Source organism: Onthophagus taurus, chromosome 2 (assembly GCF_036711975.1).
Source record: "Onthophagus taurus isolate NC chromosome 2, IU_Otau_3.0, whole genome shotgun sequence".
NCBI classification, from domain to species: Eukaryota; Metazoa; Arthropoda; class Insecta; order Coleoptera; family Scarabaeidae; genus Onthophagus; species Onthophagus taurus.
In genome coordinates this window covers 11956798-11980758 of record NC_091967.1, presented here as the reverse complement: position 1 = coordinate 11980758, position 23961 = coordinate 11956798, and the positions used below count along the sequence as shown (strand labels likewise).

Genomic DNA, 23961 nt, shown 5'->3' with positions numbered 1-23961 from the left:
ACATGATCATTAACAAGATAGATTTTCTTTTTCCTATTTTTTTCCTCTTCCCACGAAAGCCTTGGGGCGTCGTCGGCAAGAAAAGCTCTAAATCACGACGGAACATCTGGACGCTTCTTGAACGGGGCTTCTTCGGTCGCATAGTCGTCGAAGAAGTGGTCCTTCGACGGCTTCTTATTGGGTGGGCAGCGCAGGTCGGGGACGGACCGAACGGCAAAAAAAGACAAAGAAGGCAGAGCGCCGGCGAACACCTGAATGGCGCGACCTAGGGAAGGGGCCATGTTAGCGAGCCTCTTTGTTTCTGGGTGGCATCGTCGGTCAGAAACAGCCTCGCGACGCCCGAACGGCGTCGATCGAACCAGCAAACGACGACTATGATGTTGTCGTGGGCGACCACTCATGGTATAATTTATAATTTGACTAATAAACCAATTTATTATTTATGTAATATTCATTTTTATAACAATTCATAACAGAAAATTGTTAATAAAGTTTGAGAATTGAAAATTTTTAAATGATTGTGGCATTTTTTTGTAACTTCACATGCTTCTCCTGGTCTTGATCCATTATTTCACCCTTATAATACCAGAGTTCTAGATTTATGATAGCAATAGTCATCAATAGTGTGGACTTGAAAATAATAAGATTTATGGAATTAAGCAAAAAGCTATTGAACCATCTATAGTCACAATCTGTATTCACTACAATCACCAGGTCAAAAAGTTTTTGCAAACATTATAGCAAATCTGGTGTCTTCTTTGGGATATTTTGCAGCTTTGTGGTATTCAAAATTAAAGCATGTCCATGCTTCTAATTCAAGTTTGTTAATATACTGGAATTTAAAAATCTAAAAATATATCTCCAATAGGTTTAACTCTCAAATAAAGTCGATAATAACTCACCCTGAGAAAAGGTGTAGAAACTCATGGAATCTAAATTTTTTTGAATAACTAGGCCATTGTACCGGAAGATGGAGTTACTTGGACACGTTTTCTGCGCATTTTCCAAGATTAAAAGTGAAGAAATTAAAAAGTTAGGACAACAGAAACTTGTTCATCATACCAACCTAACCTTCAGGATTCTATAGCTATCATAAAACAAATATATAAAAAAGTGATGTCCGAATAGCCCCGTTGTTGGGGCTTTTTGGACACATCATAATTATATAGGTTTACACTTTTCACTGAAGAAAGGGCAAGGTTAGCGTTGTTAAAGAATGTTGTAATGTGTCATTTCAAATGTCGGCCTTTGTCAAGGGGAACCCCCAATTCGCAACAACAGGCAAAGTTTCAAAAATCAACAGCTCCTCAGATTTGCTTAAAACAATCGGATGTCCAACTGGTGTTGAATTCCATTCAAGCATCTTCTGTAGTAATGCTCTCCGAGGCACTTTGAACTTTTCTGCGGCCTTTTTCCTTGACATCCCCTTCCGAACTGCATCCATAGCCTTTTCCAAGTATTTCACTTTATAATTCATGTAAGATTTTGACCCTGGAGTTTTTTGATGCGCACCATTTTTAGTCAATGACTTCCTTTAATAACAAGAAAAAAAAACACCAGAAACAAAAACATAATCTAACCTTGCTTTCGTGACACAAGTAACCCCGGGGTGGCCAAGTAGCCCTATCTTACGGTATGTTTGGATAAATCAATCCAATTATGGCACCACTGTTCCAGTTGGAAATCAATGGCTTTCTTGTTTTTATTTCTTTCTTTCGTATTTCTAAACTTTTTATCGTCCACTTTTGAATTTCTGATAAAGTTTAATTCAAAAGTAACAAAACCGGTGAAAAGTTGACAATATATACTTTAGACTTAATGGTATAATATCATCTAGGTTCGACTGGATTTCATACTAATCTTTCCTATTAATGGTGTTGTTGTAGCGATTGTAGTTGTAAATAGGTAGTACTTCCCATTCTTCCACAACAGTCTGTATGTGTATTTTCCTTTCTGTCACAAAACGTACTTTCTTTTAGGTTGGCATTGGACATACATCTAACTATCTTGTCACAGTCTTCTGACAATCTTTATCGGGATACCATCTACATCAGGAGGTTTTAATTTTTAATGATTCGGAGATCCATCACCGGCTCCTGGAAATAGAACTACACATCCAAAGCAAGATCCGTATTTTTTATATCAGGACAGCTTAAAAACAAGGCGTGAATAAGCAGTAACATCCTCCCAGCATCACATTTAGTTTGACACGTAATTCTTATCACTTCCAAATAATCAAAAATTGTCAATATTTGTAACGTTTTAATTTTCTCTTTAAAATCTTACAACTCAGTTAGTCAGCAACTCACCTGTGCCTAACTCAAACACTCAATCCACCTACATTTATAGTCAGTGTATGCCATAATGTCTGTGATACAGTTTTGAAGCCAACTCTATTGTTAGTTATTGTTATATTGAGATGTGGGCTCAAATCACAGTTTAGGCATTGAGGACTACATATTTTCGCCATTTTGTTTAAATATACGCTAAACGAGAAATGGACAATCAAAAACTGTCCAAGATAATATCCAGTGTCCATGTTCTCTTAATACCTAGAATAAGGGTCTTAATTTATTGCAATTTTTGTATCTCCTTGTCCCATCTCGGCTAATGATATAAATATAGAATATAAATATAAATAATAGCTGTTTCATCACTATTGAATTAACAACATGCTTCAGCAGTTTGCACTGAATCTGGGTTCTTCTATGATTGCTATAGCGCGATACAACATGGCCATAATTGTGCTCGTATTAATATATACCAAACGAAAGTTGTTTTTGAATCACACGATTGTTAGCCATTATTCCCAGGTATTTTATTGTTGTAGTGTTGGAAATTTTACTTCCTACGAATGTACCAGTCTCTCAGTATCAGTCTATTGAGCAACAGCATGTTAGTTTTTTCTGGCCATCCAAGAAAGAATATTTTGTATTACCACATTCCGAGATGATTCCTGTAGTGTAAGTGGAATGTTTTATTGAATATTTAAAGTTTACTTTTGTTAACTACATACATTACATAGGCTGGATTTGAAAAGTTTTTTTTTAGTGTTTCTTATATCTAGAGTAACCAACATGATATCAGCTACGAGTCATGATTATTTTATGCGTTTCACAGACGATGCATAATTTTTCATCAGCAGTCGATCATCTATAACCTGTTAGACAAACTACCCGCAAATTCAGTGCTGTAGATTACTCTATTTAGCAGCTTTTCAAAAAAATACCTAGCTGTGTCAAACATACATATGGTTGTTTGGAGGGTTGCTTTTTTCTTGAATATAAACAACAACTTTTGAATTGGTGTTAAATCATTTAGCCAACTTTTCTCAACAGAGGAGTATCGTTGATCAAAAGACAGGCGATTCTTAGTTTTTGGGCAAGTTGGAAAAAACACGATGACCAGAAAACAAATTGTGACTACATCAATCGCAAAGATTAAGATTTTTTCCTGAGTTCCTTCATAATGAATCTGTATCTAAGGTCTCAAGGATCGCGGATAATTATGCCTCTCATTTCATCTCACTTTTCTTCTTGCTTTTATTGCGATATTTTCTTTGTAAGCATACTTTGCGAACGTCTGCGATCTGTTATCCACTCAGTCTTGCATACTTGTTTGTATCATTATTAATCGTGCTGATAAGTTTTGCTGGCTTTTTCCAGTGCCAATACAAAATTTCCAGTTGCCAAATTTTCTATCGTATCAAAATGATTCAACACTGGAATTAACTTACAATAACCTGTATTAATAATATTAAAATTGCTAATTATCATTAATATTAAGAATTTTCTCTATCACATGTTACATCTTCAATTTCTTCTTTTATTCAAATCATGAATCAAGCTTAAGTCTTGAGTAACGCGTGGTAGGTATGTTCTTTTATGTCGGCCCTTCCTTTGAGAGTCAGCTAAACAAACATCAGATAAAAGCTGTTTTAATTTTAATGGTGTGTGTGTATACGTGTGGGGCAACTGTTGGGAAACAGAAACGGTTCCTTTCAAAAAAAGCTACTAAAGAAAGAAGTAAGACCGAAAACAAAGAACGAAGCCGAAACGCGCGTGAAAAAAGAGAAACGACATTAACTATAAACGTATGGATAAATGTGTTGGAGAGAAACGGAACTCTGTTTTCTTCGTCTCCATTGATATCGTTGTTGCTGCCCTAAAGAAGTTCTTCTTCGTTCATGCCCTCTTCTCTGTACGCGCATGGCCTCGGCCTCAGTCTTTCTTTCTTCGTCTTTCAAGACCCGCGAAGAGACAATGGTATTTCACTTCAGCTTCATGGTTTTATTGATACCTGTGGTTTCGGTCTTCGGGCGTGTTGGATATTGAGCCGTGGGCTGTTATTACCTTTTAGGCGTTATTACGTGTCGGCGCGAGAGGCAACGAACTGTCAGTTTAATCGCAATTGACAATGGTGATTGTCGCATTATGCCTTTATTCGACAAGTCAAAAGAATTTTTTTGTTTTGCTAAGAAATCGATGTTTATAAAAAAATAAATACGTAAAAAAGTTGTCGAACTAATTTTGCCTTCTGGGTGTTCTTCTGGGAAATTTAGTAATTTAAAAAATAAGAATACTTGGAAATGTATCGGATATTAAGTTTTTTTTTATTTGAATTATTTAACTTTGACAAAATGGTTAAGTTTAGTAACGTGGAAAAATATTTAATTTCGTTTTTTTTTTTCGATATTTTTACATTGTAAGAGAGTGTAAAACAAAATGTAATGGCCAACGAGAGCAATAATTTTCTACGTGCGGTTTCACGGTTAGCTCCCGGTATAAGAGAGCACTTCTTTTGCAAAGGGAAAGACATTAAGAAAGTCTGACACCTTGAATACGAGAACATTTTTGTGGTTAACTCATCCCATCCTATACAAAATAACCTAATAAAAAGTACTCACAAATTCAAACAAAAACATATTTTCAAAACAATAACAAAATAAATAAAGTCATAACAACCCCACCTAATAATAATAATATGAATTAACTTCGAACATGCAATATGGAAATGATAATGTAGCAATTAACTGGATCTATGTAGTAATTATCGTTACATAACATCCACATTTATTAATCGAAAAGAGAAACTATATATTATTTAGCCATTGATGTGTATCTAATCATGTTAAATAAGATTCGTGTACTAAATGTATAATATAATATCAATATGATAACTGTATTTAGTTAGTGTTGAGGTTATACATTTTGATTTAAAAAAAAATTTTTTTTTCATTTGAACTGTTGTAAGATTTATAGGAATATCAAAGATAAACTAAAAGGAATTTATGCCAATGACTTACTGATGTTTGTACTAATTGTGTTTAGTATTCAGTACTATTTTCAACAGGTAGAATCATTGGCACCACGCTTACACGCTACAATGTGTAGAATAAAGTTTCTCTTTTTACTTATCTATATTCGCTTCTATATCTAATACATTGAGGTCTTCTACAAGTCGAAAATAATCGTCTGCAAGCAATGTATACTCCTCATTAATAGTATCTACTTTTCTGCCATCAGCATCTAGTCTTCTGCACATAGGTTAAGATTACGAGAATGACAGAAATTAAAAGGAAGTGTCGTGCTAGGTGAGCACCCTGCACACTTTTCCATAATTAAGTTGCACAAGAAAATTGTTTCTGCATTGAGTGACTTGTGATGGCCATTTTGGTACTTCTTAGCTACACTCGTAGAACTGATACTTGTATGTATGTATGTAGTTTCACGTGGGGGTGAGTTACTCACAGCACTTAGGCCCCAGCGGACCCTTTGTACGTCCCCACAGTTTACTGTTCATTCAAGGGTCAGAAAACCAGCCCAATCTTTTCATGAACGTTAATATAGAACAGAAAGGTATGTTCCTTATATCCGAAATTTGGAGCCATGGTACTCCGAAAATAGATTCCCTTAAGTACACGAGGTTTGGACAGTCACAAACAGTATGACTTACCGTCTCGTCTTCCATTTCACACCCTCTACAGAGGGGTGTATTCGCCAGCTTCATGTAAAACATGTGCTTACGTAACCTGCAGTGTCCGGTCAGGAAGTGGGTGAGAAGCCTCAAGTCACTTTTCGATTTTCCCAGAAACTGAGTAGATGTCTTCCGGTCAGGGTAGAGCAGAGTTTTCTTAGCAAAGGCACCTACTGCCGTCCCATCCCATCTATCGCAAAAAGCTCGGTGGGAGATGGAGTTTATCAGTTTTGATGCTGTATTAATAGCTAGTGGTACAAACGGTTCAGGGGAGATTGGTGACTTGTTAGCCGCCCGTTTCGCCAACCTGTCCGCATGATCATGTCCTTTAATTCCGATGTGTCCTTTTCGCCATTTTATCGTGACGTTGTTGTATACGTTTGCCTCTTCGAGTGATTGCCGACAGGACTTCACCAACGATGATGCAGTATGATGCCTGCCAACCGCCAGCACAGCCTGTCTGTTATCAGTACAGATTACAACGTTTCTGCCGACTTTTTTGGAGTCGATAATCGCATCGGCTGCTATATTTATAGCAATTAATTCGGCTTGAGCAGTCGTGCAATACGATCCTAACGAAGTGGAAAGGTGCAGCTGGAGATCGTGCGAGAAGATTCCCGCTCCGGAACCTTCAGCCTTCTTTGATCCATCAGTGTAGATGGTCAGCGTTTTGTCCGAGCTTGAGTTGCTCTGGGGTATCGTTTCAATGCCAAAGTGTGGCTTGCCTAAGAAAGTAGGTGTAATGTAGTCTGTGCGAGCTTTAAGGAGGGGTTGTTTACTAACAGCCTCACTCCAGAGCTTGCTCCGGACTATTCCCATTTTAACAACCTGCTTTTCATTTACTGATCGCAACCGAAGCAATGCCATCACGGCCACCTCCCTGATAAAAATATCTAGGGGCAGCACGTTTAACATAGTCTCCATTGCAATCGTAGGTATAGATCTCATAGCGCCTGTGATTAGCAGGCAGGCCAGTCGTTGCAATTGATGCAGCAATGTAGCTTTATATGCATGTTTTAGTGCTGAGCACCAGACTATGGCTCCGTGAGCTACCATGGGTCTTATCACAGAAGTGTAGATCCACATTGTAACTTTCGGATTTAATCCCCAAGTATTCCCAATAGCCCTTCGGCACTGGGTCAGTACAATCGTTGCTTTTTTGATTTTGCAACTAATGTGTGATGTCCAAGTTAGGCCTTTGTCCAAGATAACACCCAGATATTTCACCTCTGGAGCAAAGGTTAATGGATTATTGCAGAAATTGGGTGGCGTTAAGTGTCCCAGTTTCTTCTGATTAGTGAAGAGAACAGTCTCTGTCTTTTTGGGATTGACAGAGAGGGTATGTTCTTCACACCATCGTTCAACGAGTTTAAGTGCCTGCTGCATTCTGTAACAAAGAAAATTGTCAGGTTTACTTCTTATCAAAATAGCCACGTCGTCTGCGTAACCAACTGTGAAGAGATATTTATTATTTAACTCACGAATGAAATCATCAACTATTAAGCACCAGAGAAGCGGTGAGAGTACCCCACCTTGTGGGCAACCCTTAACCACAGCTCTCTGTACTGTGTGTCCTTTCGCCTTAGTCTGAACAACTCTGCTTGCTAGCATTGTTTTAATCCAGCCCGCTATGACCGATGGCACTCTTCGAGATTCCAGTGCCAGGCTTATGCTACTAAAGGTGGTTTTGTCAAACGCTCCCTCTATGTCAAGGAAAGTTCCCAGAACTGATACTTAACATTATTTCAAATTTCAATTTAACCCATAAGAATTTTATGTTGGCTGGGAACCGGCATCAGCGTTCTTTCTAGAATTTAGTCGATTCAGTACTTCTCTCATTTCTTGAAGGACCCATAGAATCATACGAAAGCAGGTTCATGCTTGGTGTGATTTGGAATACGTAATAATTTGGTAGTTTTGCTCTTCCACAATTATAGGGAAACTCAATAGTTTTAAGCAGTCCCAGCTGTCACGAAGCATCTTCACATCTTCAACTAGAGATCTAATAAATTTATCTCTCATCTCTATGTATAGAAAATTATAATTTAATAGTTATGAATCGTCTTTGAAAAAGAACAACCGCCTCCACAAAATCCATGATATCTTCCTGAAATAAAAAAGTCCCTCCGCAACTCTCCCACACGGCAATCAACCGTAAGGATCTGTAAAGAGCCATAAACCCCAATTCACGCGACGGCTCTAATTCCATCAACAACTCCGTTTCAACCGTACACATTCACAAACGTTCCTCTTCATTCTAACACATTCCAATAGATATAATTTAAGATATCGTCTTCGGTGGGCCATGGAAGAAGAAAGAAAAACTTAACACAAAATGAATTAAAAATTATTATTCTTTAGAATCAAATAAACGATTAATATTAAAAAATTTAAAAAAAACACATCATCTCTGGTGGCCTATTCTATACATTTTAAAGAATCAAAAAAAGCAGAATGGAACAGAATGTGAAAAGAGAAAGGATGTAAAAGTTAAAGGAGGCGCGACGTTAGAATGTAAAAGAAAAAAGGAAAGATAATGGGAGTGAACCGAGAGCGCCAATATAATAAACTAATTGTTATATCAAAGATCAAAGCCCAAATTAGTTTTGATAATCGGCAATAAAGGCGGTGCCGGTGCTGCGGTCTCGACGGCCCCTAGTCGTCTCTCTCTGTCTTTCTATACTCGGCGTGGCAGGAAGGCGGCACTTTGATCCTGTGGGGCCGCGGAGGGTGCGGGTTGCGGGCTGAACGGCGGCCCCTTTGTGGCCCCATATAAGGTAACTAATTATCGTCGACCGGTGCTCCGACGGCCGCACTACAATGAACGCGAAGAAGAGGACGGGACGAGCCCGATGAAGGAGAAAGGATGTGGTAAAGAGAACGTCTCCACACCACCACCGACAATGTTCCAACAGAAGAAGCAGAAAAGAGGACTCGATAAAGTTATATTACTTTAAGATTTGTTCTTGTTAAAATAAAAGAATATCCTATCTTTAATTTCAATATTAATATTTATCAGAAAATAATTTACCACTAAGAAACATTTTAACTTTTCTTTGTTGAAATGTTTTTACAAGTGCTATAACTTAATAGCAAAGTAATTAATCAGAGTATTTGAAAAAGAAGATTACGTTGCCTTGACAGATCAGATTGAGCGACCAGAAGCGCCCACAAGACGAGCACATATCATAATCATAGCACGTTCTCGTACGGTTCATTTACGGTTGCGCGTGAATCTCTCTGTCTATTCTGTTTTCGCGGTCGCCTTTGATGTGGTCGCGAGACAGCGAACACCGATGGACTATGACGGTTAAAACGTCTTCGTAGCCTCCAAAGAAGATCCCCTTTTCTCTAAGAACAATTCCGACACATAACAATTTCTTAGAAATTATCTTCAAAAAATCTTCAAGAATTAGGTTTTTAATAATTCTTTAATATTTTTTAAATAGGACTTACTTTTATACTTTTTTTTGGTTCCTTTCTCCTGGCAGGTACTTAATTCCCTCTAAACGATATCTCTTCTCTTTTTCCTTTAGAAAGGTACTCGGCTTAAGGTGGTCCCGGACACCTCAGGCGTCGAGTTATATCGCAATTAGTAGTTGGGAGTCCGTCATTAATGACATAACTAGACAAATGGGCGCATATGAAATTATAGCGCTCGGAGCCGCTTAGTAATTTTGGCGGTACCTGGTGGACACCTACTGACAGGACGAAATCCTGAAACCTTTTCTTCACTTTTAGCTTTTAATGCCCGTTTTAGACGGTCAAATAAGGTATGTCATAAAATTAATAAAACCTTTCTTAAAAATCATATTTATTTTCAATCAAAGCTAAAGTTAAATCATTACTAATCTTCATTATCAAAATGATATATATGTCTTTTTTATCGTATTGGCGCTTTTGTGCAAAAAATTGTGTTAAGTTTAGCATTTTTATACATCTTTCCACACAAATATAAACGAAAATAGTTAATAGTAAAGTAATTGTCCAGAAAGCTCTTTTAGATTCTCTATAGATGATTGGCATAATTTAAAACTCGCGAAGCGTTTCAAACGCTTCTCCTACAGTAATTGAAAACTCAATTTTTGCTCAATGCCTATTCTAACATACCAATAACTTTAAATAGGTTAAATGATCTAAAATTTCAACAATGTTAGATAGAGGATAAATAGATGTAAAAAAATTTTCCTTCAATTTACAATACCACTAGTGATGACAAGCGAAGCTGATTACGAAAAGGATCAACGTACGCAAACTGGTCTCAAGATGTAACAGCTGGATTGATCACAAAATTAATAGTATCCTTCTCTTCAATGACACCAGGAAATAAGGTATCTGCTATTGTTTCTCGACGTAGATGTATTGGTTTGTTGTAGTTTATTAGAAATTATTTTAGCCACTTTAGAACAGTACTCATCTTTATGTTGTACTTTCTGCACCATGATATCTTTAGTTTCTTGAAGGATCGACAGAATCATATGAAAGCGTTTTCATGGTTGGTGGCGTATTGGTCTACAAATCTGTACTTGTCAGAAATTTCTATTTCGAATACTTAATCTTGATCATCTGCTATGGATAAAGCGACATAAAGGCACAGTCGCAACACATTATGAAAATATTTATCGAAGGCCTGTATGTCGTATAAGAAATTATCTATGGAGTAATATGCTTTCTTTATTAAAACATTTTTAATTTTGGTTATAAAAACTTTATAAGGCAAGCTTCTATAACCACAATGCAAAGCATTGAAGAATTTCACTCCATAGTAATTATATGCGTTTCGCGACCTCTCCAGTCGCAGTGCCCTTGGTCGAATGTCGTTCCTCCCCCTAGTGCCATAATTGTGAACATCACTATCTTTTCTGAGCTGACAATGATGTAAAAAAGTGAGCGTTAAACACTACAAAATAATGAAGTTAGTGTTAATATTTTTAATTTAATAAAAGAAGGCCTACAGTCATGAGTATGATTCAAGTTAGCAACATTTCTAATAGCTCTCCTTTATATACCAAATATTCTTTTATTGATCGGAGCATGTCCCCAGATCAGTAACCCATAACTCGGATGACTCTGAAAAAGCGCAAAATAAGCGGAACGCAATATCCGAGCAGAGGAAAACTCAGACAGACGTCCCAACAGAAAGGCAGTGGAGCCTAAGCGTGGGGCTAATTCCTCTGAACATTCCAGGTAAGCCCGGAATCCAGATGAACACCCAAAAACTTGACTCTTATATCCGCTACACAGGATTTAGTAGTAGTTTGCTTTAGTGTAAAGGTTATTACTTCTGTTTTATCAGCATTCGGTGTAAGATGATTACTTGCAAACCAATGCCTTGCCGATTTTAACATTAAATCTTGCAATCCCCTGGCGTCAACGTCAGAATCATGTTTTCTCATCCCAATCTTACTTAATTGATATTTTTCTTTTTGTTTGCGGTCCAAGTATTTTGCATTTTGATACTAGATACGAATTTTGTAATGATATCTTAGAATGTATAACACAGTTGTGACCAGAAATTAAAATGGTTAATTACAAACCTACAGATAGCATAACTCAAGAAAGTGTAGAACAAGCGAATCACGTCGTTGACAACATGCTTATCTCTTGGGTTGGTTTGGGTAACTCAACCAAAGTAACAAGTGAGGACATACTATTTATGCAATTCATGAAGAATCGTGTCTATCATTCTGCAATTAAAAGAAGTTCATTCGAAGCCATATTTCGAAAAATTCTAAAGATTGAAAAATTAGATGATTCAGAAGAAACTGTGATTATGGGGTCACAGCCAAATATTACTGAAGAAGACATTCGAATATAGAAAAAAATATAGCGCCAAGATAGATTTAAAAAAACAAGTAAAGAAAATGATAGCAGTTTCTGCCCGAAATTAGACAGAGCGAAAACTGTTGCCTACTCTCTTTTAGCTACGGTTCTTAGTAAAATAGCTTGGTAAGGGTATTTTAGAACGATTGTATGCAAAATCTGAATTCAGTGTTAAGGTAGTAAGAAATGGATACCACCTCACTATGTTATGTGAGTTATGTTCACTCCGGCTTTCGTTCTGGATTTACATATTTACATTTTGAGATTTAACCATTATTCTGTTCCTACATGTTTTTTTTAAGTCTTAATTCTCATTGAATACTAAATGATCGCAATCTGCAGATCAACTTGTTCTACACTCTCCATGAAATTGATCACAACAACACCAATTGATGTCATAATATGTACTACATTCTATACTTGGATCTACGTCTATACTCCAGTAACATAATTAAAACATTGGGTTTAAAACTGAGAAATACATTACTTAGGTTGCTAAATTGACTATAACATGCCAGAAAGTATGGCATACAAGTGTTGCTATAAAAACGAAGGAATTGTTATGTAATATAAGAAACTTTTCATTATGTATAAGGAAAGATTTCTGTCAAAGATGGGTTGCCAGTTTTCTTCACATTCTCTACACTTTTAAAATATAGATGAGTCTGCTCCTCCTATCGTCGCATAGCATTGGAAGTCGGCGATATTCCATCGTCCACTTTTAGTAACCAATGCTTTCTCGAGTATTCTGGAAACAATAAAAATGAAAAGTTCTCGGTATTAGTTTTGATTATTTATACAGTGTGTTAATTCATTATCGTATTGAAAGTATGCAACCAATATCACAGTGCCCGTATTGCAATATAAGTACTGTGATATTGGTTGCATACTTTCAATGATGACGTCGGGTACGATAATTAAGTAACACACTGTATAAACCATTCTTTTACTTCTGGAATTAATATCTGGTAAAAAGCAAGGATAACTTTGTAAGTTATTTTCTAAAAAATTAATAATAATAATAATTAAGGTTTGTACAACATTTTAAGTGATTTTAATTAGTTAATTGCTGTAAAAGATTTAGTTAATTAGATCATGTTATATAAAAAATTTAAATTGGTAATAAAAGAATGTAAAAAACGCATTTTTTCTGATAAATATTAATAAGTAACACTTATAGAACCCAGCCCCTTTTTTTTGCTATTAAAGTAAGTACGCACATAATTTTTTTATACTCATTAAAACTACACATATTTCGGAGCGTGTATATCACGTGTTCCATCACGACCGTCGATCCTTAAACACCGTACTCTCCTTACCTCAAAATTGCACCAACATTACCGGGTAAATTACGCAAAACACACTGGTGTAATTCAAAGTATTCTCCCATCCGCGTCGACCGCCACTTACGACGGCAATTTATTAGCTTTTTTTTCGTTACCGTATAAACCCACCGCCGCCAATTTGAATAATAAACAAGTAAATGACGCGCGGTCGAGCGTAATAAATTTTCAATTATCAACCTGCAGCCTTTGGCCCCAAGTGAATTGGTCGGTCGGTTACCTATCTTTGGACGCCCATCACGGGGTCATTACTGAATTAATAAAAGCTGGATAGCTCGCGCAATTAAAATTAACTCTATCACCCCGTGCGCTTTGAGCGCCAACCAAATTACACCCGATATTGATGCCCTGTAATTTTAGGCTGAGGCCGAAAACGTACCGGGTTTGAGTATTTGTATAATTTCGTTAGGGGGGAAAAGATTAAGGTGTAGGTAGCTCGGGGCAGGTGTTTCGGAATCCGTCGTACTTCTTAAATTACAATTTATTAGTGATATCTGAAGTTTTCTTATAGCCACTCAGCCGCAAGGAGGTAATGGGGGCGGGATTATTGCCTAAATTAGGCTATTTATACCTAACCGGGGGTTGATTCGACTTTGAAAAGAAAATTAGGTTTATAAGATGGAAGGTTTAAATTAGTTCTTATTTATGATTTAATACGGACACCTTTTTAGATAGAGTTAAAACTTTAACAGATTTGAAATCTTAAAAATCGTAGCTGAAACATTCTATAAATCACAAAGCTTTCTTGAAATGAAAAAAAGGGTTTCCGGTTTTTTAAAAACTAATTCTCGCGTATTTCCCAGAATCGTTACCGTTTATAATGGTACGTAAGGTACGCAGTAATAAGTGTTAAGTAAAAATGGTATCGGTACCTTGGTAATGACAAGATAGTCAGACAACAGAGAATGGGCCTGTTTCGCTTGCATGTCTGCTCCTAAATTCGATATATAGCAGTTTTAGTCCGAAATTACACCCATTACGGAACGCGTGTTTCTTAAAATTCCGAGAAAGGAAAAAAAAGTGTCTTCGTTTCTCATCGTCGAAGCCGTCATCGTCATCGTCGTTACCATCGACGTCCATTTGCGGTCGTGCGACTAATGATATCTCTTTAAAACGGTATCGTTGTGTCAGAACATACTGCTTTGCAACGTAAAAAGATGCGTCGAAATAAAGAAATACATCAATAAAAACAGACGTCTTTAACCCGGCGATTTACCTTTCAAAGAATAAAATTTTAACATCTCTTTCAAATTGTTTAAGTTTTTAAATTATTATTTTTGGATTTTTTTATATGGAGCGATGAGAATAGCCCAAAGTGATGTAATTTATCCTCATCCATGCACGTATCACGTAGGTGGTTCGATATATTTAAAATGCCCCCAACGGTTGGGTTTCGCGTAATTCCAGTGACCGGGTGTTCGATCGGAAAATTGCTGGGATGAAGTCGTAACGCAGGCACGAAGAACGCCTTTGGCTCATCGGACACCCAAAGAGCTATACACACACTAGAATTTTTACATGACCGGACTAAGAAAAGTTTGTTATTAATCTTTATTTTTTTAAGTTATAAATCTTTCCATCAGAACATCATTATAAATTAATAATAGAATGCAATATACATAAAATGGATCTTTAACATAAAACTAATAAGTGTGTCATATAGAAAAATGATTTTCAAACCAAAAAGAAAGAATACATTTTTGTCATATCATCCTTGGTTTTTAAGATATTTGCCTTTAAATTCTTAATTGTTGCTAAAAACGCGAATGGTAATGAATTTAAAAGGGAATATCTCAAGAATGAAAAGAAATACGATAAAATCTTATTCTTTAGTTTCGATTTTAAATTTGATTCTCTACCAGAAAACCATATTAACGATATAAAGAAAATGATCAAAATGGAATGAGAGGAAATGTAACAAAAATTAACCTCACAGTTCTCAAATTTTTATTCGTGTTTTCGAATGGTGCTTAATAATAATCATCTTTAACGTAAAACCAATAAGTATGTCATGTAGAAAAATAATTTTTAAATCAAAAAGGGAGAATACAATTTTTTCGTATCATGCTTCGTTCTTAGGATATTTGCCTTTAAAGTCTTAATAGTTGCTAAAAATTCGGAATGGTAATGAATTTGAAAGGGAATATCTCAAGAATGAGAAGAAATACGATAAAATCTTATTCTTTATTTTCCATTTTAAATTCGATTCTCTACCAGAAAACCATATTAACGATATTAAGAAAATAATCAAAACGGAATAAGGGGAAATCTAACAAAAATTAATCTCACAATTCTCAAATTTTTATTCGCTTTTTCGAATGGTGCTTAATAATTAATCATCTTTAACGTAAAACCAATAAGTGTATCATGTAAATAAATGATTTTTAAATCAAAAAGGGAGAATACAATTTTTTCGTATCATCCTTCGTTCTTAAGATATTTGCCTTTAAATTCTTAATTGTTGCTAAAAACGCGAATGGTAATGAATTTAAAAAGGAATATCTCAAGACTGAAAAGAAATACGATAAAATCTTATTCTTTATTTTTGATTTTAAATTTGATTTTCTACCAGAAAACCATATTAACGATATTAAGAAACTAATCAAAACGGAATAATCTAACAAAAATTAACCTCACAATTCTCAAATTTTTATTCGCTTTTTCGAATGGTGCTTAATAATAATCATCTTTAACGTAAAACGAATAAGTATGTCATGTAGAAAAATGATTTTTAAATCAAAAACGGAGAATAGAATTTTTTCGTATCATCCTTCGTTTTTAAGATACTTGCCTTTAAAGTCTTAATTGTTGCTAAAAATTCCGAATGGTAATGAATTTAAAAGGGAATATCTCAAGAATGAAAAGAAATACGATAAAACCTTATTCTTTATTTTCGATTTTAAATTTGATTTTCTAGCAGAAAACCATATTAACGATATTAAGAAACTAATCAAAACGGAATAATCTAACAAAAATTATCCTCACAATTCTCAAATTTTTATTCGCTTTTTCGAATGGTGCTTAATAATAATCATCTTTAATGTAAAACCAATAAGTGTGTCATGTAGAAAATTGATTTTTAAATCAAAAAGGGACAATACAAATTTTTCGTATCATCCTTCGTTCTTAAGATATGTGCCTTTAAAGTCTTAATTTTGCTAAAAAAACTCGAATGAAAACGAATTTATAAGCGAATATCTCAAGAATGAAAAGAAATAGGACAAAATCTTGTTCTTTATTCTCGATTTTAAATTTGATTTTCTACCAGAAAACCATATTAACGATATTAAGAAACTAATCAAAACGGAATAATCTAACAAAAATTAACCTCACAATTCTCAAATTTTTATTCGCTTTTTCGAATGGTGCTTAATAATAATCATCTTTAACGTAAAACCAATAAGTGTGTCATGTAGAAAATTGATTTTTAAATCAAAAAGGGAGAATACAAATTTTTCGTATCATCCTTCGTTCTTAAGATATGTGCCTTTAAAGTCTTAATTTTGCTAAAAAACTCGAATGAAAACGAATTTATAAGCGAATATCTCAAGAATGAAAAGAAATAGGACAAAGTCTTGTTCTTTATTTTGGATTTTAAATTTGATTTTCTACCAGAAAATCATATCAACGATATTAAGAAACTGATCAAAACGGAATAAGAGAAAATCTAAGAAAAATTATTCTCACAATTCTCAAATTTGTATTAGCTTTTTTGAATGGTGCGTAATAATAATCATCTTTAAAGTGAAACAAATAAGTGATTCATGCAGAAAAATGATTTTTAAATCAAAAAGGGAGAATAGAATTTTTTCGTATCATCCTTCGTTCTTAAGATATTTGCCTTTAAAGTCTTAATTGTTGCTAAAAATTCCGAATGGTAATGAATTTAAAAGGGAATATCTCAAGAATGAGAAGAAATACGATAAAATCTTATTCTTTATTTTCCATTTTAAATTCGATTCTCTACCAGAAAACCATATTAACGATATTAAGAAAATAATCAAAACGGAATAAGGGGAAATCTAACAAAAATTAATCTCAATTCTCAAATTTTTATTCGCTTTTTCGAATGGTGCTTAATAATAATAATCTTTAACGTAAAACCAATAAGTGTATCGTGTAGAAAAATGATTTTTAAATCAAAAAGGGAGAATACAATTTTTTTGTATCATCCTTCGTTCTTAAGATATTTGCCTTTAAATTCTTAATTGTTGCTAAAAATGCGAATGGTAATGAATTTAAAAGGGAATATCTCAAGAATGAAAAGAAATACGATAAAATCTTATTGTTTATTTTCGATTATAAATTTGATTTTCCACCAGAAAACCATATTAACGATATTAAGTAAATAATCAAAACGGAATAAGGGGAAATCTAACAAAAATTAATCTTACAATTCTCAAATTTTTATTCGCTTTTTCGAATGGTGCTTAATAATAATCATCTTTAACGTAAAACGAATAAGTATGTCATATAGAAAAATAATTTCTAAATCAAAAAGGGAGAATACAATTTTTTCGTATCATCCTTCCTTCTTAAGATATTTGCCTTTAAAGTCTAATTGTTGCTGAAAATTTCGAATGGTAATGAATTTAAAAGGGAATATCTCAAGAATGAAAAGAAATACGATAAAATGTTATTCTTTATTTTCGATTTTAAATTTGATTCTCTACCAGAAAACCATATTAACGATATTAAGAAACTAATCGAAACGGAATAAGAGAAAGTCTAACAAAAATTAATCTCACAATTCTCAAATTTTTATTCGCTTTTTCGAATGGTGCTTAATAATAATCATCTTTAACGTAAAACCAATAAGTGTATCGTGTAGAAAAATGATTTTTAAATCAAAAAGGGAGAATACAATTTTTTCGTATCATCCTTCGTTCTTAAGATATTTGCCTTTAAATTCTTAATTGTTGCTAAAAATGCGAATGGTAATGAATTTAAAAGGGAATATCTCAAGAATGAAAAGAAATACGATAAAATCTTATTCTTTATTTTCGATTTTGAATTTGATTCTTTACCAGAAAACCATATTAACGATATTAACAAACTGATCTAAATGGAATAAGAGAAAATCTAAGAAAAATTATTCTCACAATTCTCAAATCTTTATTGGCTTTTTTGAATGGTGCTTAATAATAATCATCTTTAAAGTGAAACAAGTAAGTGATTCATGCAGAAAAATGATTTTGAAATCAAAAAGGGAGAATAGAATTTTTTCGTATCATCCTTCGTTCTTAAGGTATGTGCCTTTAAAGTCTTAATTTTGCTAAAAAAACTCGAATGAAAACGAATTTATAAGCGAATATCTCAAGAATGAAAAGAAATAGGACAAAATCTTGTTCTTTATTTTCGATTTTAAATTTGATTTACCTTTAAAGTCTTATTTTTTTTACTAAAAACGTGGATAGTGATGAATTTAAATGGGAATATTTCAAGGATGAAAAGAAATAGAATAAATGTCTGAAAACACACTGCTAAACCCGAAACTTTCTAGTTCTAGGTCTAGTGCTAGTTCTGACGTCACGAACGGGCCTTTGTGCTGTGCACCTGTTTCCAGAATTTAGCAGTCCTCTTAGTTTCTACCATCTTTAGTATAAATATAAAACCACGTAGATTGAACGCAACTAAAAAATAGTTGCCCAAATTTGTGTACATTAAAAATATTCATAAAACGGAGTTTTGGTACGGTATTAATCCGTTTTATCGAGGTTTTACTGTAATTGAATAACAGGACAAAGTAAAAAAAGAAAACAATTTTAATAAATGAGACATTCCCTTAAATATCCTTTCAAAACGTTTTCAAACCTCTAATGAGTGCGTTTCTTCGAACAAACAGGACAATTACAAACGACCACCGCGATACCTTCTTGGGTCGATAGCACGCTCTTAATTGACGTTTAAATCGACATTTAATTTACGCGGACTGTGCGGTAGGTTTCTTATTCATACAAGTAAGAATAACAAGGAAGATAAAGAAAAATAAATGTTAATAAAAAAATGTACCAATAAAAAATTACGAGTTATCCTAGATTAAGTGCGTAAGTAAAACCGGAAATCTCTCGACTACTTTACTAGTTTGGTTTTGCTCTTTTCTTTAAATGCAATTTGTTCTAGTTCTGAGTGTCCCATGAACTTGAGAAACAAAAAGGAGGATAAAAACTTGATCGTCTGGATGGAAGTCGACGGATTTTGCGTCTAAATCGTTTCCTACTAGACGACGAAAGGTTATTCTAAGAGGAAATTGCAACGGATTAATTTAAATGATGAAAATTGGGTTATCTGATTAGTTATGGTATATATCTTGGTTATAAATCTCTCGTAGTAAAATTAGAATGTAACAAAAAATTAAGTTCAAATTATAATTTAATCTATTCCAAAGATAGGTTAAAATAAGTTTACTTTTATAGACATTTGCAGGTTTATACTTATAAATCCAACTTCATTAACACAGTTGATAAATTAAATCACCGTTAACACTAAACAGTAATAAATAAATGTATAAGTTTCCCACACAGATTAATTATAATTAATTGCTTAAAATCACGTTTTTATCGTCTAATACGCAATTAATTTTTTGTTGTGCTTGACAATATTTCGATAATTACGAGGGAGTATCGGTGTAAATAGTGAAGAAGTCGTCCCAATTGCTCACGTAGCCGTGTATAGTCACCTTTAAGTCGCCTTAATTTATTATTAATGCGAAATATTGTTGACGGGTTTCATTGTCAATCGAGAGCTTCGAAGCTACGTTCTAAGAATGCTCTCTTTACTAGGAAATTCACTGACTTAATCGACTCCGCGTTGGTCATCCAGATCGGAATGCATCTTTGAATCACACAGGGTGATTCAAAAGGAATGTGCTAATTTGTATTAAAGTATTCTAGTATTGTTTAAAAAATTAGAAATCGGTTAGGAATTTTTGTTGCAATTTACAAAAAATAAAATGATGGGAATTCTTCTTAAGATTAATTCAGAATTAGATAAAACAGTTCTGTGCCATCTATTATAAAAATAATGTACTTTCATAACTCTGAAGTTATTAAGTATGGCGTGAGAGGAGACAGACTTATATTATGCTATGCATCAAACTTTAGAATTTAGGGTTGCATAAATATATCAAAAATTAACAGATGCACAACTAAGTTTAATTTCAAACTATCTGCTAGGGAGAATGCTAAATTCATCCAAGTGCTCTTTCAACCTGGCGCTTTTTGAAGTCTTCATTGTTAAGCAAAATAGATAAGAAAAAACAAGGTAATCTAGAGTCATTATAATCTAAATGATGATACATATATTAAAGCTTGTTCTGATATTGGTGGCAACTCAGCCAGAGTAGCCACTAAGTTGTAAGTCAAATGTTCAGAACATTATGATATGTGTCATGAATCTCAGTATGGTTATCTCTCTGCTATTCCATGTTATTGCTATATTCTCTGAGAAACTTCAATTCAGAATTTATAAAAGGAAAATAAAGAAAATCTAAAGTATCCCACCACTCTATGTTATATCTTTAGAACATTTGTTATTGAAATAGAACGTGAATCACCCTGTATAGTTCAACATATAAATCGTTTAATTTTTGAATATATAAAATGAATAATAACATAAATATCAAAGTAATTTTTCATAAACGTTTCCTATTTTACACTAAGTATTTAAGTTTTAACCCAGGGGGCGATTATACTGTAAATAAATGATCGTTAATGTATTCAAATAACATAGGTTCGCTTTCCCGGGCTCTCCGATTGCCGAAGGCTATTGCTTTCTCGTAAAGTGCGGTAAGTGATACAGTATTACGTTACAGTTGGTGGTGGGTAATGAGTATGCTAATGGTTAAAACGCGTAAGAATTCCCGCTTAATGTCGGATTAACGGCTTTGAATGTGCGTGTTAATTTAATTTTAATTTAGATTGATTAGTAATGTATAGAAATTATCTTGACTTGTAAATGTCATTATACATATTTTTCTGCAAAACAGCAACGATAACTAGAAGACTATGAGATTTGTTTCGCTGATTGTGAGTGAATTATTTAAATCGATGCAAATATGAGGTGTTAATATGTAGGTTAATTTGCAATTTTTTATTATATGATTAAATTGTTACTTTTTTTATCGTTTTAACCTGTTTTATTAATTTTTATCACGTGTTAACATAATTTTTTTAACAGATTTTCTTAATTAATCTCTTTTATAGTGATTTTTACATTTCTTTATTATTAATTATTAATTTTATTATTAAACGATTCATTTTTGGGGTGATAGGCGATTATGATAACTAGGGCACGGAACTTTTGTAACAAAACAATACGATTTCCCCCCTCCACTCGTTCTCAGCAAAAAATTTCATACAAAAGTTGTTCTAAATTAAATTTTAAAACGATTTTCTCAATAAAAAAATGTATAAAATGTTTTTTGAGGTTATGTTCTTAATTATTAATCAAATCAAAAAATTTTATTAACAAAATTTGTGTAGAATTACTTCAGGAACAGTGTTTGTTAATAAAATTTTTTGCTAACTTGAAATATTAATTTCCCTCTGAATAGTATGCTATCAAAATTAATTATCTCAATAATTATTGTTTTTATCAAAAAATGTTTTAAATAAAATTTGTTTCAATTTCGATTTTGAATCAATTATCTTAATAAAAAAATTTTACATTTCTATTAATTAAGCATCCAAGTGTAATTATGTATAAAAACGGAAAAATTATTATTTTGAGGTTATCTCCTTAATTATTGATTAAATCAAAAAATTTTGTTAACAATGTTTGTTAAGAATTGCTTCAGGAACAGTGTTTGTTAAAACAATTTTTTTCTAACTTGAAATTTTAATTTCCCACTGAACAGTATGCTACAAAAATTAATATTTTTGAGGTTATATCCTTATTGTTGATTTAATCAAAAGATATTGTTAACAAATTTTGTTTAGAATTACTTCAGGAACAGTGTTTGTTAATACAATTTTTTGCTAACTTGAAATTTTAATTTCCCTCTGAATAGTATGCTATCAAAATTAATTATCTCAATAATTATTGTTTTTATCAAAAAATGTTTTAAATAAAATTTGTTTCAATTTCGATTTTGAATCAATTATCTTAATAAAAAAATTTTACATTTCTATTAATTAAGCATCCAAGTGTAATTATGTATAAAAACGGAAAAATTATTATTTTGAGGTTATCTCCTTAATTATTGATTAAATCAAAAAATGTTGTTAACAATATTTGTTAAGAATTGCTTCAGGAACAGTGTTTGTTAAAACAATTTTTTTCTAACTTGAAATTTTAATTTCCCACTGAACAGTATGCTACAAAAATTAATATTTTTGAGGTTATATCTTTATTGTTGATTTAATCAAAAAATGTTGTTAACAAATTTTGTTTAGAATTACTTCAGGAACAGTGTTTGTTAATACGATTTTTTGCTAACTTGAAATTTTAATTTCCCTCTGAATAGTATGCTATCAAAATTAATTATCTCAATAATTATTGTTTCTATCAAAAAATGTTTTAAATAAAACTTGTTTCAATTTCGATTTGGAATCAATTATCTCAATAAAAGATTTTTACATCTCTATTAATTAAGCATCTAAGTGTAATTATGTATAAAAACGGAAAAATTATTATTTTGAGGTTATTTCCTTAATTATTGATTAAATCAAAAAATTTTGTTGACAATGTTTGTTAAGAATTGCTTCAGGAACAGTGATTGTTAACACAACTTTTTTCTAACTTGAAATTTTAATTTCGCTCTGAATAGTATGCTGTTCTTTTAATCAGAACGAGTGGAGGGGGGAAATCGTATCGTTTTGTTACAAAAGTTCCGTGCCCTAATGATAACGAAACTAAAACAACTCAAAATCTAATTAACATTTTATTTCCTTGCATTAACAAGTGACTTAATAATGGTGAATTAACTTTAATAAAGCTTTGAAGATCTTCTTATTAAAGAAACATGAAATAAAAACTTCAGTTTGATTTTTGACAAAAGTTTGAAGCAGTAATTAAATTTATCTTACATAACAAATCAAATTAATATGAAATCAAAAAAGGTTTTAAATTATTTATGAATATGTAATAAAAAGTCTTACTAATTATACTAAAGATCATAGTTCACAGATGTAATTGCGGCAATTACTTTTAATATCTTCGACCGCACACGGCCGTTTAATAGCACAAAACCGTCACAAACGTTTTCTCGCCAAGAGATCATCTCATTAACACTATATAATTCGTTAAGTTCATTAAGATTTGCCCATTAAACCTTTCTGATTTATCCGTTCAAATTTGAATCTTTCCAGCAATCGTTTATTATTACCAAATTAACTCTCTTTTAAATGCCCAAACGTCGTTTACAAGAGGAACAAAAACAGTAGCATTTTCATTGATATCAATTTGTTGTGTTCAATTTCTCCTCCTCTTCCTTCTAAAAGAACCGAAGGACTAACCCGACCAAAGAGGGAGAATGACTTGGAACCTGCTCGAAGCGTCGCAGTCGCTCCGTAAATTACCCAGCAGTGTTTTGTCACGGGAACAATTGGTCTCACACCTAGCGGCTCTTTGATCTCGCCGACACATAAATCTGACCACTTGCCTAATGAACGTTGCACGTTCGTGACGTCACCGGTTCTTCTGCCCGCCTCGCATTCTGTGTTCGATTCCGCCATACGCTCGTAGTCGTAGTCTTCGCCACCACCGAAGGAGGATCAACGGTGTAATACGAAGAAAAGAGAGAAGGGATGAAGGCGAAAAAGAAAAAAAAAACGTTTCGAAGAACATCGTATGAAGGATGGGGAAGAAAAGCTCTTGC

The 23961-nt window shown here is 33.3% G+C and overlaps 1 protein-coding gene across 1 annotated transcript; it reads right to left on the bottom strand.

The window, feature by feature from the left end:
- Window positions 1-1234: 1234 nt before the first annotated feature.
- On the bottom strand, window positions 1235-7587 carry LOC139429162 (uncharacterized). Its single transcript, XM_071194661.1, has 2 exons — window positions 6284-7587; window positions 1235-1532 (listed from the first exon to the last, which is right to left on the bottom strand). Exons 1-2 carry the CDS (start codon window positions 7585-7587, stop codon window positions 1235-1237), a joined length of 1602 nt encoding a protein of 533 aa, XP_071050762.1.
- Between the last annotated feature and the right edge of the window lie 16374 nt (window positions 7588-23961).

What these genes read in the sequence shown, in the direction of transcription:
- LOC139429162 (XM_071194661.1), bottom strand. Translation starts at nt 7,587, where the DNA reads ATGCTAGCAAGCAGAGTTGTTCAGACTAAGGCGAAAGGACACACAGTA. An exon ending in GGACATGATCATGCGGACAG is followed by an intron (nt 1,533 to 6,283) that starts GTTGGCGAAACG and finishes TTGTTATTAAAG; the next exon opens with GAAGTCATTGACTAAAAATG.